General features: G+C 45.2%; 3 protein-coding genes across 3 annotated transcripts; 2 read left to right on the top strand and 1 right to left on the bottom strand.

Annotated features, from left to right (window-relative positions):
- The first annotated feature begins 2,704 nt into the window (after positions 1 to 2,704).
- LOC124652515 lies at positions 2,705 to 5,841 on the top strand. Its single transcript, XM_047191532.1, has 2 exons — positions 2,705 to 2,908; positions 3,171 to 5,841. The coding sequence occupies exons 1-2, from the start codon at positions 2,764 to 2,766 to the stop codon at positions 5,225 to 5,227; spliced, it is 2,202 nt and encodes a 733-aa protein (XP_047047488.1). The 5' UTR covers positions 2,705 to 2,763; the 3' UTR covers positions 5,228 to 5,841.
- Positions 5,842 to 7,597: 1,756 nt separating this feature from the next.
- On the top strand, positions 7,598 to 9,003 carry LOC124655406. The gene is made up of 2 exons (XM_047194309.1): positions 7,598 to 7,846; positions 8,614 to 9,003. Exons 1-2 carry the CDS (start codon positions 7,646 to 7,648, stop codon positions 8,725 to 8,727), a joined length of 315 nt encoding a protein of 104 aa, XP_047050265.1. The 5' UTR covers positions 7,598 to 7,645; the 3' UTR covers positions 8,728 to 9,003.
- A 249-nt stretch (positions 9,004 to 9,252) lies between these two features.
- Positions 9,253 to 13,009, bottom strand: LOC124655405 (probable protein S-acyltransferase 4). Its single transcript, XM_047194308.1, has 5 exons — positions 12,635 to 13,009; positions 12,262 to 12,447; positions 11,704 to 12,018; positions 10,762 to 10,995; positions 9,253 to 9,949 (listed from the first exon to the last, which is right to left on the bottom strand). Exons 1-5 carry the CDS (start codon positions 12,728 to 12,730, stop codon positions 9,362 to 9,364), a joined length of 1,419 nt encoding a protein of 472 aa, XP_047050264.1. The 5' UTR covers positions 12,731 to 13,009; the 3' UTR covers positions 9,253 to 9,361.
- Between the last annotated feature and the right edge of the window lie 5,546 nt (positions 13,010 to 18,555).

Below are 18,555 nucleotides of genomic sequence, written 5' to 3'. Positions count from 1 at the left end.
AGGTGGAGCGGGCCGCATTAGATGAGGGCCAAGACGCGGTTGGGCGGCAGCCTATCCGTGTTGCACGCCACACGCTTCCACCCTGCCGCTGATGCCCGCGCCACCACCCACCACGGTCGCACTGTTTTTCGTGTTGGTGCCATTAAATCACTGTTAGACATGAATCAGTAGCTGTTACGTGTTACCTCTAGAGTGGTGGTCTTTTGAAGAAAAAAACATAAAGTGGTGGCTTTTTGAAACCCGCCTCTAATGCGGTGGTTTTTTTGTAATTTTCTCAAAAAAAGACGTTGCATTCTTGGCTTGTGCGTCGGTTGGTGCAGACACGCCAATTGGCAGTACCAGCTAGTTAAGTGAACTTACGAGATTTCTCGAAGAGATAAGATAATCATCCTGCGAGACCAAAGAGATAAGATAATCATGCTGCAGGAGCAAAGCATGACAATCACCTCGAATGAAGGCAGAGCAGTGTACAGTCCGTTGTCGAGAAAACAAGTACATTAGTTAGCAAGCGTGTGCTCTAAGTGAAGTAGTGGTCGCCATAGCTGTCGACCCATTCTTTTCTCCTTAACCTCGCACAATCATACCATACGCATGGCGTGCCTCAACGTCTCGACGACGCCCTCATGCATCCATGGTCCCAACTCGGCAACTCCCAAACCATGGCCAATCATCCTCAAGCTCGGCTGCCTGCTAAAGCTATACTGTACTAGCTTCCATCCAGACACACATGGCCGGATGCACGCACTCGCTTTCAGTTCGCAAAAGCCCCGAACTATACTCCCATCATTCTGTCGTGGCACAGCTAGGCGCGCGCATGCCTGTCTCGACGCCTTTGAGCATCGCTCGAGCTCACGCACCTCTCCCATGATTCCATCGATCGGAAACACTTTGTGCTAAAGCGCATCCGACACCGGGAACAGGTTAAGATCGTCGCGACCGCCCATGAGTTGTTTACTTGCTCAGCTCGCCTGCTAGCTAGTGGGTTTATCTACCTCCATCGACCTGTACGTTCCTGAAAGTTTACCTACCCGTTCAATCTTATGCTCACCGCGTTCACGGGTATCTTGGAGTAATGGTACTGTAGTATCTTTCACAAAAAGAAAGGAGTAATGGTAGTACAGCTGAAAAGTTTACAAGTGAACTGTATTATGATACTGTCGACTTCTTGGGGTGTTCCGAATGGTACAATTCCAGTGTTCTTTTTATTTTGTGGCGACTAAATGCATGTGTCCTCAGTTTCTGTGTTTGAAGATGCTATAGGCACCTGAAGGACGGACGCAAGACCAGTACTGTGCCGTTTCAGGCGAGTAATAAATGCGCGTGTCCTTCTTGGTGTCTGTTTTGGACAGCATATCCGTACATGCAACATTTTCATGGCTTTGCACTCACCAATTTCTTATGGTTTGACTTTCAGCTCCTTCCTAACTAACTTTTGGCCAAAACTCGGCACTTGTTTAGCTGTTCGTCCATTTGACACGGAACATTCAGAAGGCCATGATGCTGATATTGTTGACAAAGTTTCACAGGTAACGCTTGCAAATTGGCGGTGCTTGAGACGAATAATACGTTTTACGCATTCAACTCCTGCCAAACTAAAAATTACGCCTCCGATTCCATAAAAAAAATCACTTTTCGGCCAACGGTTTTTCATCGTTGTTGTGCACGCAATGCGTAGTGACCGAGGTGTCACTGGTCATATACCGAAGAAGGATATGTATGCCCAAGATACATATACAAAACCCAAACGCCGCTCCAAGTAAGTCGGATACGTGACATAGACACGTTGTCGAAGCCACAATTGTTCGGTACAAGTGGTGTACGAATCAAGAGTTAGAGAACACGGTGAACAGTTTATAGAGTTGATGATGGAAAATCCGAAAAATTCTATCACTTTTCGGGTACCAGTTTTTTTCCTTGCTATTGTGCACACAATGTGCAATGCCAGAAGTGTCACTCATCATACTTATCGGTACATACGTAGCGTTTTAATAAACAAATAGTGATATCTATGTCCAAGATACATATACAAACGCAAACATGACAACATGTAAGCAGGATATGTACATCTCAAAAAAGTAAAAATAAGCCGGATATGTAATAGAGACACATTATTGAAGCAACGATTTTCAATACATAACGGGTGTACGGATCACGGGTTAGAGAACATAGTGAACGGTTCATAAAATTGACGATGACGAATCGTTAAAAAGGAAGGGTGTAAAAAATTTGATCTGTCGACGTTGAATTCCGGGACCTAGCTGATTTGCATGTCTATTTTTGGACTTTCAACATTTGTGGTATCGGAGGAAGTAAAATAAGTTGTTACCATTTTTAGAACTTATTTTAATTGTTATCTTATTTTGGAACCCATTTTTTGCATGGCTTTTAAGTTTTTTTCAAGTGTTGTATCGGAGGAAGTAATTTTGGGTGAGTTGTAGCGGGAAGAGAGGGAAACCCCTCCCAAGTTTGTGCAGAGAGAGTGCTTGCACAGCTGTACCTCACTTACCATGTGGCCCAGGTGGTGTTTTGCCACAACTCACTCATCAACCGGAGCGCAGCCACCCGACTCGATCCCCAATCCCCTCTCTCTCTTTCTTCCTTCCCCAAGGCCCAAGCCGCTCCTCCTCGCTCCCTCTGCTCCGCCCAACCGGACGCGGCGACAGGCGGAGTAGCCGGACGAGGCGGCGGCGCCTGCTGCCGGCCCGTGGATACGACGAACACGACGGTGACAAGGCGGCGCTGTGCTGCGCCGGCCGGCCGGCGATGTCATCGACCCCGCCGCCGCGAGATCTCCAGCGCCACGACCCCGCCGCCCCGCCCACGCGAGATCTCGCCGGCCTCGCCCTCGCCGCCGAAAGATCTCGCCGGCCACGCCCTCGCCATGCCGCTCACGCGGCGTCGCCCTCAGGTCAGCACCCCTGATCCATCTCTGCTCTCGTCTGCTCGTGTCCTACTTAAAACTAGCAACTTTAATCCCGTAATCGCACCAACTCCGTCAAATTCGATCACTTGGCCACTGTGCAAGCTTTGCACACCTGAATTGAAGAATTTTGCCTAGTAATAACTTGAATCATGTAATTTCTCAAAGCCCATAACTTTGACGATCACTTAGCATATTTCCCCTGCAAACACTGCACACTCTAACCGAAGAACTACGTGCTGTCTGGCAGGCCAGTCGCCGGACCACCGCAGCTCATCATCCACATCCACCTGCAAGGACTTCCTGCGCAAGTTCGTGGACAACGAGCTGCTGACAGCGAGCCTGGAGGACTGGTTCACCGGGAACACCCAAGACAGCGGGTTCCAGAAACCATCCTTCGACGTCCCCTTCGACCTCACCGAGCTGCAGAGCTTCGACTACGCGCTGGAGGGCGTCACCTTCCAGCAGCTGGTCAGGATGCCGAACGCGCTGCACGCGTCCACATCCGACGCGTTCGAGGCCACCGCGCACCTCGCGCTGGAGGACTTCCTGCACGCGGGCATCAAGGGGCTGTGGGAGGCCTTCTGGGGCCCCGAGGAGGCCATGCCCTTCTCCGTCGCCTGCATACACAGCACCAGCTCCAGGTTCTACCCCGCCGAGAAGGCCATCGGCAGCGGGAAGCTCGACGGCGTCTGCGCCACGGCCGTGCTGCTCAAGAACTCCAAGCACTCGCAGGGGAGGTGGGACCACATCGTCGTGCTGACTCTGCTGAGGCCTGATGTTGGGATGGTCTCGGCGCAGAGCGACCAGCACCCGTCGCCTGCTGTCCTGGGGGAGGCGCTGTTCTTCGCGCTCCGCGTGTTGCTCTCTCGCAGCCTCAGCAGGTCCTCCACCGTCCTCCGGAATTCGGACTCTGTTTACGTGCTGCTGGTGGATTCGCAGTTTGGAGGGGTGGTAAATGTCCAGGGGGATCTCAACAGGCTGAGTTTTGATACCAACAATGTTTATGAGTGTGCCGCTGATTGGATAAAAAAGGATGCCAGGATTACGGTTTCTTCCGTGGATCGAGTATGGAATAAACTTGGGAATGCCAACTGGGGAGATGTTGGGACCCTTCAAGTCCTCCTTGCGGTTTTCCGCTCGATGATCCAGTTCTGTGGAGAACCAAAGTATTCTCTTGATGAACTAGCCACGGAGCACAGTTCCCGGCTGCAGAGTCGAAGATCAGAGAGACACTTGGTTGACAGGCAATCTAATGGAAATGGTGTGTATCGGTACCAGCAACGAAGTCATTCTCCTGAAATTGTTGAAGTACAGGAGGAAGGCACTGTTGATGTAAAACCTGATGAAATCTTGAAGCTTGAGATAGGGTCCATTGTTTTGATGGAGGTCTCTAACTGCCAGAAGGGTTTTCAAATCAACGATATCCGAACAGAAAGCGAGCCTCCTATTTATGGTGCTATTCCTGTGGAAGAGCCTACCAAATCCTATTTGCTGTATGTAGGTTCCAGTCCTTCTCATCTAGAGCCAGCATGGGAGAATATGAATTCCTGGTACCAGGTTCAGAGGCAGACCAAAGTGCTGACTTTGATGAAGCAAAGAGACATTTCTAGCAGATACATACCGCAGATGGTAGCTTCTGGACGTGTGGTCCATCCAGGCCCTTGTAACAAGCCAAACTCCAGCGGGAGTTGTGGTCATCCGTTGTGCGGTACTCCAATCCTTGTCACCTCACCAGTTGGTGAAACCATTTCAAATCTGATACGGAACGGATTGTTTGGTGTTGAGGACGCTCTCAGATGTTGCCATGACTGTTTGTCTGCTCTTGCTGCTGCATCATCTGCAGGAATCCGTCACGGTGACATCCGGCCAGAGAATGTGATCCGTGTCAGCAATGGCTCAAGGAGTCCACATTTCGTACTTATTGGATGGGGTCATGCTATCCTGGAAGATAAGGATCGGCCTTCAATGAATCTATTCTTCTCATCTACATTTGCGCTCCAGGAAGGCAAGCTTTGTGCAGCATCTGATGCCGAAAGTTTGATTTATCTCTTATATTTCTCGTGTGGGGGAGTCTGCCCAGAGCTTGACTCGGTTGAAGGTGCACTTCAGTGGAGGGAGACATCATGGTCAAGGAGAGTTATACAACAGAAGTTGGGTGATGTCGCAGCGGTGTTGAAAGCATTCGCGGATTATGTTGACAGCCTCTGCGGGACCCCATACCCAATGGACTATGAGATATGGTTACGAAGGTTCCGAAGAACAATCAATGAAGATCATGGGAAGGAGGTTGATACATCAAGTTAGTACTGCAACACATGCTCTTCCAAATTGCAACATGGAAGATCAAGAACAGTGTTCCATACCCTGTATTGTTGTTGTAGATAATTTATTTGTAGAATTGTAGGTCTTGTGAAAGGTCCATAGCTCATAGTACCCTTCTCGGTCTTGCTCGGGTACTTTCAAACTTACAATCTGGCAACCTGCTGCTGCTCTCAACTTGGATCTCCTGACTGCATTGCCCCCACAAGAATGCAGCAGAGATCCTTGAGGATATCTGCAACAGGAAGTGTGCTAGAAACACTCTTCTCTAAGCCGGCGAGCTGCGCTGCGGTTGATCTCAGAGATTCTATGTTAGTTTACTTGGTCTGCCTGGACATATGGACTGGTTTATCCTGATCTGTGCCAAAAATGTTAGAACTTAAAAGGGTGGTAGGCAAGTGTGGATCTCAAGTGTGCGTGCGGTATAGCTGGCTGAATTTTTTTGCTCACATTTTCTTTTTGAGATAACACCTGAATGGATTTGTGAATTGTGATTAGAGGTGGTGTACTGGTGCAGCATAGTTAGCAGCATTTTGTTCTGACTAAATTATTTTTTTGGTGAGAGGGTGCGGTGGTTAAGTGGGCCAAGTTCATGTAAATGTTGGTCAATGTTCAGTTGTTCAAATTCCTGTCCTGCAACTGCTGGGTGTTGATTTGTGCAATAATCCTGTCTTGGCCCATACATGGAGAAATATTCTTGTGGTGGTGGCAGTGTGAATTGTATCTTTGCACTATGATGGCGTTTCTGTTTTAGCTATCTTTTGCTATCTATTTCTTCTTCCCCTGTTGCAATAGAAGTCTCTGTTTCACTGTAGTCTGTGATTCTTGCAACTTGTTTCTATTTGTAGGTTTACGAATAGGAAAATAGCTACGCAAACATGAATGCTGTAGTTCATCTTTAGAAAGAACATGAATGTTGTAGTGCTATATCTTGATGAACGTAAGATGTGTTGTTCTTTGTTATATCATCACAAGATGTTTGTAAATTTAAGTGCCAGTAATCTCTGTAGCGTGCATGATTTTTGTTTATTTTGGATTGACTGATTGTAGTGCTTATTGAATCATGTTCCTGTCCGTGTACTTCCCTATAACACACTTAAATTTTTGGTAAGTAATCATTTAATCCATGTCAAAGTTTTTTCTCGGTTTAATGTTTGTGATGGAATTTGTTAAAAATATTTTTATGATCAAGTTAAAATGGCATAAAAAATTAATACTCTCTATTTCATAATTCTTGTCACAAATTGGTTGCCAACAATAGCTTTTTTCGTTTTCACTAGGCCAAAAACCGGATGTTTGGTAGCTAACAACGAAAAGGTTTCCGCATAGCACGGTTTCTAAAGCAGTCTAGATGCAGGGAAAAATTAGCCTAAGAGAAATGCTTGGATCGGTCGCTTTTTCGTGGCCAGGCTACTATGAGTGTAAAAGTGGGCCCTTTTCGTGGCTGAAGTTCCTTACCACTAATCTGCATCATTTTAATCCTCTTCGATCTATAAAACGGTGGGTTGGTTTGAAATTTGCGGAACACGAAAAAAATGCCTATTAATGTACGAATAAATTCCCTTGAACGATTTATTTTTGTTTCATGGAGTATTTGAATGACAATTTTGTATTTTCTTTGAAGTTTTTTTTTGGCTGAATTTAGTTAAAATTTTCGCAACCGTTCGCGCGTTTTCAATATAGTTTTCCATTTTGATATTCGTATACGTGTACATCTACACGTTGCTAGTACACTGGATATAGTTGTAGACCTACTCGTTTACAAATATTGAAACTGAAAACTTTAAACACGAGAGTATGGTGAAATGGTGAGGTGAAGCTACTCCTCGAAAGAATTTTGAAATGGCCGATCCTGTGTGTAAATTTTATAAAACTCATCCACAAATGGATAAAAAGGAACACAAAACCGAGTTTGAAACACTCAAAGAAACAACGAACCGATCACGGGAATGAAATCACAACGTTGAGGCGCAATTTTCCATTTGACTTTATCTTGAATCGATGAATGTTAGGTAGATTAGAGGTGATTATGTTTGAATTAGTTTAGTTAACCACAACCCTCTTTAACGTGCATCCAACTAATCGAACTGTAATTGCTAGCATCTAAACCTAGTGCTAAATCTAGCCCAAGCACGCTTCTATTTACACGGTAGGTTCGGAATCAAATTGCATATGAAACGCAAAAAACCAAATGCAATCAACCAATCAGGCCCTAAGTGGCAATACAGAATAACTACAAGGGTGTTTTCACGAAGCGCCATGAGCCATTTCCCTCACTTCGATCCGGGCTGCGCATGCTTGATCGAACGGCCGCCTCACGCCACGATCCAGAAAGGGGAGCCAGGCCCGCCGCCGTCTTGCATCGCCGCCTCCGCGTTGAGCCAGCTTTGACAAGACGAATCGATGGCGGCCGCCCCAGCCGTGTACCGGCGGGTGATGAAGGCGGTGCAGAAGCACGTCGGCGGTGGCGCCGATAAGAAGCACTTCCGCGAGTTCGTGGCCGCCGAGTTCCGCAGCCCCGTCGGCACGGAGGCCGAGGCCAGAGCGGGGCTGCGGCTGGCCGAGGACTACGCGTACCATATCACCAGCATCCAACACCAGAAGGTCGGTCCTTTCCTACAAATGTTTGCTATGCGGAATTTTTTGCTGCTACTTCCTATTGGAAGGTCGTACTTGTGTTCGATGAAATGCTGAAGTAGAGATTAGTACGCGGGCGGTTATTTCTATGGTAGATTTGGGCCCGAAATAATCTGGATTTGCAGTGGATTCAAGTTTGAATGGTTATATTCAACGAAAAGAAACTGATGTAGTTTATTACAATGGAGCATTACAGGATGTGCTTATTTGATTCCTCATTTCCATAATTCAATCTTGTTTGATCACCATTTCAGAGCGTCGTTACTCTTGTGATCTAATTTGAATGGTGATATCTGACTAATAGAGTTTGCATTTATAAGTGATTCTTATTTAATTATGTGCTAATTGTTTTGTCCATGCGTTCCAGATTCAAGTTTGAATGGTTATATTGAACGAAAAGAGATTGCTTTAGTTTATTACAGCAGAGCATTAGAGGATGTGCTTATCTGATTCCTGATTTCCATATTTCAATCTTGTTTTATCACCATTTTAGAATGTCGTTCCTATGGTGATCGAATGGTGATATCTGACTAATAGAGTTTGCGTTCATACGTGTATGATACGATAATATACTTAATTTTGTGCTGATTTCCGTAAACAACCACGTCAGATCACCTATTTTTAGATTCAACAAGTCACCCACATGATCATATCCTTGTAATGGTGGCATGCTCCCATCGAATTTTTATGCACCGTGTACTCGGCTAACTCTATAAATATGCTTGATTGTCCAGGAGTTGCTATTCTCATATAATATAGCTGTGGACCGATCTGAGGAAATGAAGAAGACATTGAACAAATCTGCTGCCAGTGTAGGCCTTCAGCTTCCAGATGTCTACCAGCCATGAGAGCTTCTTTTCTACAAGTCTGCGACCCGTGGTACTGTTTTCTGGGCAACTTTGCTTGACTTACGAAATTCCAGTTGTTCTGGAAAGTTTAGCTTGCTAGCTGTAAGCGCCTGTACTCTTCCCAATAATGAGCTGTAGCATTGATTTTGTTGATGCTTTACACTACCTTGTAGCGTATGTGTTCCTTTTGAAGTTAATTTATGAGAATCCATCATTTTCCTGTTGTAATTTGCACAGAATCTAAATTGCTTTTTGGTGGGCTGTTTGTTTCTGTGACCATTCAATCCTACATCTTTATATTACTATTTTGTGGAGAAATTCAGTTATATCCATCTGACCTGATTTATTACAAAGTCATGAACGAAAGCAATCAATAGAAGTATAGAGCTGCTTAAACCCTTCTCTTGCTATGTCCACTTTTGCCATGCAAGGCACATGCCCTAGAATTCGGAATATGTAATGTAAAAATGTACAAACAATATAGTGAGAGATGTGAATAATACTTCAATTCATTACACTCTCCTTAAAAATGTATTTTCTGTACTTCCTTTTTCTCTATATTGTAAAGAATGAGGTCAACTCACAGTGGACATATCTATGGACAAATACTCAAAACATATATGAGTAATACCTATCAGCTCATGTCCTTCACGGGCTGGGAAGATTCAACTTCTATCTGAGAGTTATTCTCCTTAGTATCGCGCTGAACTGTCTCATCATCAGATATTGCATTACCTTGTGTGGATGTTCGTGCGGGACTTGTATTTGCACTACTAATTTCCTTAGCATCGTCCTCGCTTGTTTCTTCCTTACATGCTTCCATAGCTGCTACTGATGTTCCAGCACCTTCACTTCCTTTTTGTGCCCAAGCTGGAGAAGAAGAAACTGTTCTGTTGCCATCATTCTTGCTCTTGTCATGTGAACCATCTTCAAAGGAGCCGTAGTCTATATTCTGCAGTACTGTTGGAATCTGAATCCCCCCTACGAGTACTTCCTTCTCTCGCGTCTCTATATCAATCTTCTCCCTTGCGCTAGTCACATCCAACCCAATGTATGGAGTGTAGAACCCAGCTTCCAAAGCACCCTCACCTACCTGTGAACGGAAGTCATTCATTGGAGGAGGGATCTTGGTGAAGAACACTTCAGCAAAGTTTTCTGCGATGCTCCTCCGGTAAGGATTGTCCTGTTTGTCATAATTGTATCTGAAGTTTTCGTATGTTGTCTGCACAATTTGTAGCTAATATCAGTAAAGCTATGCAATGTTTATATTAATATAAAGTACAACAGTAATAAGCACGGCAAATAGAAACTCCTATATCACGAACCTATTCGTTCATTATCTAATGAGCCCTCTATATACCTTCTATGATGGATGTTTTAATAAATTTTCCAATACGGCTCTGCCCCATTTTTTCACCATGGCAGGAAACTCACATTTTCCCGCCGTTTCTACTTGATTGACAAAGGCAGGAAATAGATATTTTCCTGCCCCTCCATCTTGGTAACTGTCACTTGGCTTTTTATGGGTGCAGGCTTTCAAAATATGCTCAAACAGTAAACAAGTTTTTTATGATCAGTGAAGCAGGTTTCTATGTTTTCTGCAACATCATCTACTATGTAATGTTACAAATTGAATGGTCTCCTTGGGAATGATGCTTGAAGGAGATATAACACATGGCAAACGGTTCCAGTCCCAAACACACTTTGCACGCTCAACAGTACATCACCATTTTTCTGTGTGTGCAATATGATTGCCCGGGGCCACCATCTTGTGCACGCTCTAGCGTTGCGGGTACAATTAGTTCCATAACTTCTTAGAGAAACCATTTCATATAAATAGCTAAAGAATGAAACAAACTTTGGCAAAATAGCGTATTTCACAACAGTGGTGCAGCCATGTCATGGTATATTGTAGTGCTAGTTCAAGAGAATAGACCTAGTATTTTCTAGTGTACTCAAGTGCATTACTTGAGTCTCAAGAGCTAGAAATTGTAACAAGAATTTAACATTGCAGCAGAAGGAAGCAAATTTTACCTGATTAGTACTAATCAGATATAGGTGCAATACTGTTAGGCCACCAACGAACCATACAACAATGGAAGTATAGATGATCAACACAAAAGAGTACACTTCCTTGCGCAAGGCCCTCCAGATAGAGCCACCGTTGTCTTCCCTTTCGCCATAGACATTCAGCCATGAAAAGATTAAGACGGACATGCACAGGAACGTTGATGTGGCTATGAACATGAAGAAAAAGCGGTAGTTCCTCTGCGGGGGAAGAGAAGACATTGGGATTATGATGGTTCAGTTGCAATTATCTGAGAGTGCAAATATCAATATGACTCGGTCAGTATTTCTGTGTTTGACATTGTTGGGTAATCGAAAAAACACATATATGATGCTTAATTTTTGGTTAATCTGGTCTTTCAATGCCTGCTATTCTTCTTTGATGTCAAGTTCTCTTCGTTGTGATGAATTCTTGGAACTGTCCCTGAGGCGGTGAGGCCTCAAAAGTCAGCTGGTGGGGGATATGCTAGTGTTAGGTATAGTCCTTGTAAGGTGATCTTAGCTGCAAACCTGGTCAGATAATGAAATGCGCCCACAATCACTAGCTGTATGCTCTAATTTGACTTAATTGGTTTAGAGAAGTTTTGTAAAGCTTAGACTACTGTTGCAACAGCAAGCACAAGTTTAAATCTCTTGGTAAACTATTTCTTTTGAGATAGCGTCCCTTTGCCAGAAAAAAAAAGGGGTGATTAGGCTTGGTAATTTCTACAAGGAAACACCATTTGATCTTTTCTCTTGCTGGCTCTTATTGAAAATAAAGTTCGGTGAACAATATTTGGTTTTACTCTGTTAGATGTCCATCATAATATCCTATATGCCTAATGGTAGGGAAATAGGTAGTACTCACATGGTAGGAGAATAGAATGCCAGAATTGCAGACTTAATGCACATGGTCACTTTTGTACTTACGAGTCCAATGCACTGGCCAACCCACGGGCAGTGGTGATCAAACTTCTGGACGCAGTTGTTGCAGATGGAGCAGTGTGAGGATCGTGGCGGGCGGTACCTGAGGCAGGTCTCGCAAAACTTGAGCTTCACTGTGAAGCCATTCACGATGACGTCCTTGGTCCGACGAAACCTCATCCGCGGGGTGCCCCCCATACTCCACTCCATTGATGGCGTGGTAGGGAGGTTTCGTTCATCAGCTTCGGGCGGCGGAGCTCTTGTGTTTCGTGGCACTATTCCCGGATCTCTGGCCGATGTCATGAACAGGAAGAACAGGTCCTGCAACATTTTGGCCAATATCACACGGGTTTATTCAGTGTTGCACATGGTGTGTATACTGGGCAATTGGCAATTGGAATTTTAATGCTAAATGTCTTATTGATGTCAGTTTCAGGTGTGAAGGCTGGAAAGGTTGCTAAGGTTGCTGTGTGGATCCATTGTGATTGTGGGGTATGAGTATGACAGCAGAGCTTATGACAAAGGTGCCACTGAAGATAGCAGACAGCAAAGATGAGCACTAACCACTAATGTTGTGATGATCACAATCAGCAGCGCAGCCCGGTGCATGTGTGGTTGCCCGTTAGAGCGAAAGAACTTGGACTGCATCTGGTAGCAGAAGACGATGGCCGGGCCAGCGACGAGGAACGTCGACAGCAGCAGGGAGGCTGCGTCCGGCCCGAGTATAAGCCTTCCGCCACACAGGAATACCTGCAGAGACCAAAGATAATTTGTTGTGGATACACTCTGCTATCTCACACAAGAACATGGAGCTTTCAAGAACCTCATGTCAGCTGAAAGGCTGTCTACAGTCGCGCAGCTGCCATGGCGCCCAGCTCTACTGACCATGACACATAGAAGAAGGCGAGGAGGGGAGTCGAGCAAAGCATGCACTTACGTTGTTCCCCTTCCAGTCCTGGTAGAGCCGCTTGGGCCGGGACGACGACGCCGACGACGGCTCAACCTCCGGCGGCATCGACGGCACCATCATCATGTTCCTCCGCTCGCTGTTGCTGCTTCAAGCATGGGCGAATTTGAGAGTTTTCTGTGTCTGCCTAGCTCTGGTCGACGAGACAGACAGATGCAGCCCAGCGAGCCGGCGGCAGGGACGATGACGATGGCATTGATGTCGCCGTCGTTGGGATGGTCGCGTCGCACACCGTGCTGCCACCTCTGGAGTACCTCGCTGTTGTTTAAGACGTTGTTGCAGGCAGGACAAGATTTGGACTTTGGGGCGTTGAGGAAAGCGAGGGAGAAATTTGTTTGTTTGCTTGTCCGTCCGGTTGGTTAGGCGCGGACAAAGGACAGGGCGGCGATCCCAATTGACCATGATGTGCACCTATCTCTCTTTTTTCGTTTCACTCGCACTTCGTGAAATTATGGTCGCCAAACCACAAAACGGCTAGGATCGATGGAGCTTACATTGATTATTTTTCATCTCACAGCTATGCATTTCACGCTTGCCACAAAGCCGATTGCTGGGCCATGCTCCTGCATATCGGATTCTAAATATGTTATTGAAAGGGTGTGACTATTTTTTAGTCGACTCGTTCTCGGTTAGATGATATCATCAAATCTCAGTTGTAATTTATGTTGCAACTGATAACTAGCACGAATCATGAAGCAAATTAACGGTTTGGATAATTTTTTCTTAGTTGCTACTCCACTTGCTACTGAAGAAATCTTAATTGTAACTCCACTTGCGACTGAAAAAATTCAGTTGCAACGAATCACGATGCAAATCAAACGGTGTAGGACTTAAATGAGCTGAGAACTAGCAAATCCCTATGGAAAAGCTTGTCCGATGGATGATTGCTATCACCTAGAGACCGAGTTTGCGAAAATTCAGTTTCAACATAACTATCATGAATCAAACTCTGTAGATCACGAACTAGCTAGGCTAGCACGGGGTTCTGAGCAACATGTCCGGCTGACCGGCTCGATGATCCACCTATGTCTATTATACCTCTCTTTATCAAGGCTGTAACCTATGTGACCAGTGAATAAAAAGTAGTATAATGATGTTTAAAAACTTAGTTGATTATCTCTACACTTTAGCGATTATATCTCCTTGGGTTTTACGAAGTTTTCTGAAAAACTAAAATATATCCCTTTCTTGACCATGAATAGTAGATTCTGCTTTTGCATTAAAGGAAAGTACATGTTGGTGAAACAAGTGTGTCAAAAACAAAAACGTGTCAAACAAAAATAAACAGAGAAAACAACTCCGCCCATCGGTGTAATTCTACTGGCTATCAGCACTCAACGCCAATCCAACTAGCTCACAATCTGTACGAACCAAGGTAGCAATAGCTACAGGGTTGACCAACATTGGTATCAATCACGAAAACACCACCTTGTCAATGTAGACATTTTTCATGTAGTGAGCATCATTAACCAAAGCGTTGGCACAAAGAGAAGATGATAAAATGGGAGTAGGGTGAACGAGAAAAACGAAGACAATGGACTCATAACCACTTTGTATATGATTCTCAAATAGAAAACTTAAGGCATAAAGTTGTGCAGTAAGTCGAGATAAAGCTAATGTTCGAATAAATTTTGAAAATATGTATGCAGCCATTTTTTATTTAGAGATATCCGCAAACTGACGCACTTCATAGACATCAGGAGAAAGAGGAATTTGAGGCGAGGTAAGTGCGCAAAACTTCACTTGAAATTCACCTACTCAATAATAAACTCATAACCACTTTGTCTACGATTATTGAAAAAGCGAACTCACAACATAAAAATCATGTGAAACGACAAGATAAAGCTAATGCTTTTTTTTTTTTGAAATATCGACCATAGGAGACGAATTTGACGAAATTGATCTCAATGAACTTTGAATGGCAACACAAAATTTGGGAGTCGCGGTTAACGAGCTTTGAATCGAGTGCATGAATATAACCACCTCTTCGACGCATTCTCTTTCCTTTGGAGCCTTCGCCAACAAAAGCACTATAGAGATCAGACGAGAGGAATATGAGGCTCTTTTATTTCGAAAGGAGAGGAATGTGAGGTGAGGAGAACCAACCTGTGGTTGGATGGTTAGGAGGGCAGTGACATCCCCAGTCCCCTAGAGTTTAAATCACAGATTAACACTTTGGTGTCTCATTAAAATGCGAAATATTTTTCAGTGGGAGGCGACGTTTTCGTCAACAGCGAAGCGTTCGTGGTGATTTCGTCAATTTCAAGACCCGTCGGATTAGTTTCTTGGACTCAGTCTCTCGGAGATGTTCATAGAGGTAGGATATGCATACGTGCGTTTATAAAGATGAGTGTATGTACATATGTGTGAGGATATATGTCTGTACTATTTTTGCAAAAAAGAAAAAAAAGTGAAGTGAGGTAGGTGAACACAACTTCTCTTTTCCTTCGCATGGGCTGATAAAAGACACAGATTCAGCCGTTCTTCTGGGTGTCCTTTTGAGTTCATATGCTGCGGGCCTTAAGTTTCACAGCAGGCCAGACCCCCGAGGTCCTGTAACATAGCAGAAGAATCAGCTGCATCTAGCGTTGGAGTCTTACAAAAAAAAATCAGCATGACGAACAGGCTCGGAAATTGCAGAATATGTTTTCCCGAGATCGAAGCAATTAGAAAACGACATATTCAATCCACACGATCCACACGTACGATACACATGAATTCAGCGTGGACATGTTTTGGTAGCTACATTGAAGCGCGTAGCATGAAGGCATGTGGACGGGTGGATAGTGACAAGCGAGAGCGACGGTAGCATGTCTGGATGGATATGCGCCCGGATCAGCTCGGGAGAGTATTCAAAGTCTTCGAGTCAGCGCATGTGGGCTAGCTATAGTCCACCAAACTTAACGACAGTCTAACCTCACTTGCACATTCCGTACTTCATATATTTTCTGCTTAGCATCTTACTACTCCTCCGTTTCATAATTCTTATCGTGGTTTTAGTTTAAATTTAAAGTACAATCATGATATGAAATGTGAAACGGGGTAGCTTAGTAAGATCTGTCTGGTGGAGAAAGAAATGGGCTATTATCCTCTAACCGTGGACTTGAATTCACTCTTCAAATTCAGGTGCTCCATCGTCTGAAAAACAAACACATTTGATTATTTGCATGGAGAAACATACTCCCTCCGGCCCGAATTATTGGGCGTGACGGTTTTCTTACAAAATGGCCCTTCTAATTTCCCCGACAAACATTCGCCCATTTCGCGTCGTCTCCTACCTCTCTATCCCTTTCCCCGCTGCTCCCCCGCCGGCCACCAAGCTTGCTTCGCCCGCCTGCTCCGCCCCTCCCTCGCGTCGCCTGCTCCGCCCCTCCCTCGCCGCCCGCCCTCCTTCGTCATCATCTCCCCGCCTTCCTTCCTCTGCGGGCTTCTGATTTTGCCCCCAAGCTTCTGATTTTGCCCCCAAGCTTCCGATTTTGCCGGCTTCGGCGGCGGTGCTCGTCGACGACTGGCGTGGAGGGCAGCGGCGTCATGGAGTTCCCTGCCGGGCACGGCTTCGCGCTTCGGGACGGCGTCCTCGCGGCCCGCTCAGCTCCGCCGCTGCCGCGAGGGACGGTGGCGAATCCACCGACCCCGACGACCCCCGGCTCCCGCCGCTGCGGCTCGGCGTCTCCTACGCCGATCTGCGCTCCCTCCCCGGCGGCGCGTAGAACACGAACAAGAAGAAGATCTGACGGCGGCGCCAGGCGGCGGGGAATGGACGCCCACGGGCCCGGGGCCGCCAGCAAGCTCACGCGCACCCCCTCCTCGCTCCTCCGCTCCCTCACCGTCCGCAACTGCTCCTCCTTCCACGCCGTCCTGCTCCACGACGACCCGGAGCCCGACCACAAGAAATCCCACGCCGTCGCCGCGCAGCACACCCACACACCTCCGCTCCCGCCGCTGTGGCTCGCTCCTCTTCCGACGCCTTCCTCAGCACGAGCTCCACGCCTTCAGGTACGGGCAGCGACACTGGAGTAAGGCTTTTTCAGCATTTGACAGTGTTCATTTACAGTGACTGCAACTTCAGTTGCAAACTGAGTTCATGCAAACAGTGTTCATCACATCTAGGAGTACTTGCTATGAATGACAACGAGAACTGGTGCCAAACTATGGCTTTATTGATTCATTCGCACACAAGTGGTTGGGAAAAGGGTTCAATTGTTAGTGAGGAAGTTGTTGGGAAGTCCCCTGGCCACAATCCTTGCAAAAAGGAGTAGATGTCATCTGCAATCATTCAGTAATTTGCAGTAGTGGTTTCCCTGTAGAGCTTAATTAGTGTAAATCTAGGATAATTATAAGCACTATGTGTAAGATCTTGCCAGTATATGCCATAAATAATATACTCCACCTTTACATTGCATAATGTTCAAACAATTACAGCAAACATAATTATATACGCCACCTTGTTTCAGCCATCTTTCACCTTGTTCAATGTACTAAACAAGCTCTTACAGTACTACATGCCAGCTATTTTAGGAGGACTAGCTTATCCTTAGCCGAGCTTATCCTTGGTCGACCAATTATATACTCCATGCTTCTACTTTATACTTTACAGCCAACACAATTACAACCATCTTTCACCTTTACATTTTTTTGCAATATACCATGCTTGTACTTTACATTTGTTTGCGCCCTCCTTATCCGAGCTTCTCCTGTATTGAAGCTTGGAATTCGCCTATTTTTGTTTCCCGGATGAGGTTAATTGTCCGTGTCTCGACTCGACGCCATTGACGGATAAGGCTTGATGGGTCATTCAACCATGTCGCATATGTGTTTCCTGGGATAATTATGTGATCATCGACAATTACTTGGGGGAATTTTCTCTTTGATGCTTTGGCTGGTTGTTTTCCCTTGATCTTCTTCTCCTCTTGCTCCTCTTGTTGAGCCAATGCTGCCAGGTTTTGTAGTGTGCATTGTTGCTCATAGTTGGCTATCAGCTCCAAGGTTTTTTGATAGAGTTCGTCGTCAACTTCTAGTGTATCAGACAATTTTCCCTCCTTTTTGAGTTTGTCCTTGCCCATGTGGGGTGGCTTGTATTTGTTTCCACCTTCGTCTTTCATAACCTCCAGCAATACATTTTGCAAGGTTATAAATACTTTCTCAAGTGTATCCACCTTGTAATCATCGTAAGCTTGTTCAACAGATTCTATCAGTTCTTTCAGAGTGTTTGGTGCACTCTCAAATGCTAGGGACTGAATTGAACTGAAAAAGCAAAGATCTAGGACATTCAAGTCAGGTGAATTTGGAGGTTGGTAAGTCAACTTGATATCCAGTCCTGATTCTTTAACGGCAGCCAGAAAAGCGGGATCATCTGGCAGAACATGCGTTCTAGCATTGTCTTGTTGTATCCAGATTGTTTCCCCATGACCATCGTCGGGCCATAGTTCTGCGATTGCTGGAATTACTTTTTCACAGAGATATTCCCGCATGACATCTCTAGTAACATTGATTGTCTTTAGTTCCATGGTGCCTTTTGTCCTATTCTTGGAGTTGTATTTAGCTGCACTTTCAGTGACAAAGGCCCATATTCCTACCTTTCCATCGAACGTTACATTTCCTTGCGCATCATGTCTGGGTTTCGCAACCGCAGTTAAAAACATGACTTTGCCAATACTATTCTTGTTTTGAATAGTGCGGACAGGATCTTCTTCTTCTGGAAGGAGGTAGTACGTTCGATTTCTTTTGGTCATATCAAACCATTTTTCGTCTATGTGAATTATGTTCTCCATCTTTTTGAACAAAGGCATTGCATTTGTTGTTGTTGTTGTTTCATCAACCATTGAAATGCAGAACTTGAGCCGTTTGATCTTGTTTTCCACAGATTGAAATGGCTTGAGGCTCGCTGGTGT

The sequence above is a fragment of the Lolium rigidum genome, chromosome 5 (assembly GCF_022539505.1).
Source record: "Lolium rigidum isolate FL_2022 chromosome 5, APGP_CSIRO_Lrig_0.1, whole genome shotgun sequence".
NCBI classification, from domain to species: Eukaryota; Viridiplantae; Streptophyta; class Magnoliopsida; order Poales; family Poaceae; genus Lolium; species Lolium rigidum.
Note: the sequence above shows the minus strand (reverse complement) of the source record. Positions and strands in the feature narration are given on the sequence as shown.

What these genes read in the sequence shown, in the direction of transcription:
- LOC124652515 (XM_047191532.1), top strand. Translation starts at nt 2,764, where the DNA reads ATGTCATCGACCCCGCCGCCGCGAGATCTCCAGCGCCACGACCCCGCC. An exon ending in TCACGCGGCGTCGCCCTCAG is followed by an intron (nt 2,909 to 3,170) that starts GTCAGCACCCCT and finishes GCTGTCTGGCAG; the next exon opens with GCCAGTCGCCGGACCACCGC.
- LOC124655406 (XM_047194309.1), top strand. Translation starts at nt 7,646, where the DNA reads ATGGCGGCCGCCCCAGCCGTGTACCGGCGGGTGATGAAGGCGGTGCAG. An exon ending in CCAGCATCCAACACCAGAAG is followed by an intron (nt 7,847 to 8,613) that starts GTCGGTCCTTTC and finishes TTGATTGTCCAG; the next exon opens with GAGTTGCTATTCTCATATAA.
- LOC124655405 (XM_047194308.1), bottom strand. Translation starts at nt 12,730, where the DNA reads ATGATGATGGTGCCGTCGATGCCGCCGGAGGTTGAGCCGTCGTCGGCG. An exon ending in AGGACTGGAAGGGGAACAAC is followed by an intron (nt 12,448 to 12,634) that starts GTAAGTGCATGC and finishes TGGTCTCTGCAG; the next exon opens with GTATTCCTGTGTGGCGGAAG. An exon ending in TGATCATCACAACATTAGTG is followed by an intron (nt 12,019 to 12,261) that starts GTTAGTGCTCAT and finishes AAAATGTTGCAG; the next exon opens with GACCTGTTCTTCCTGTTCAT.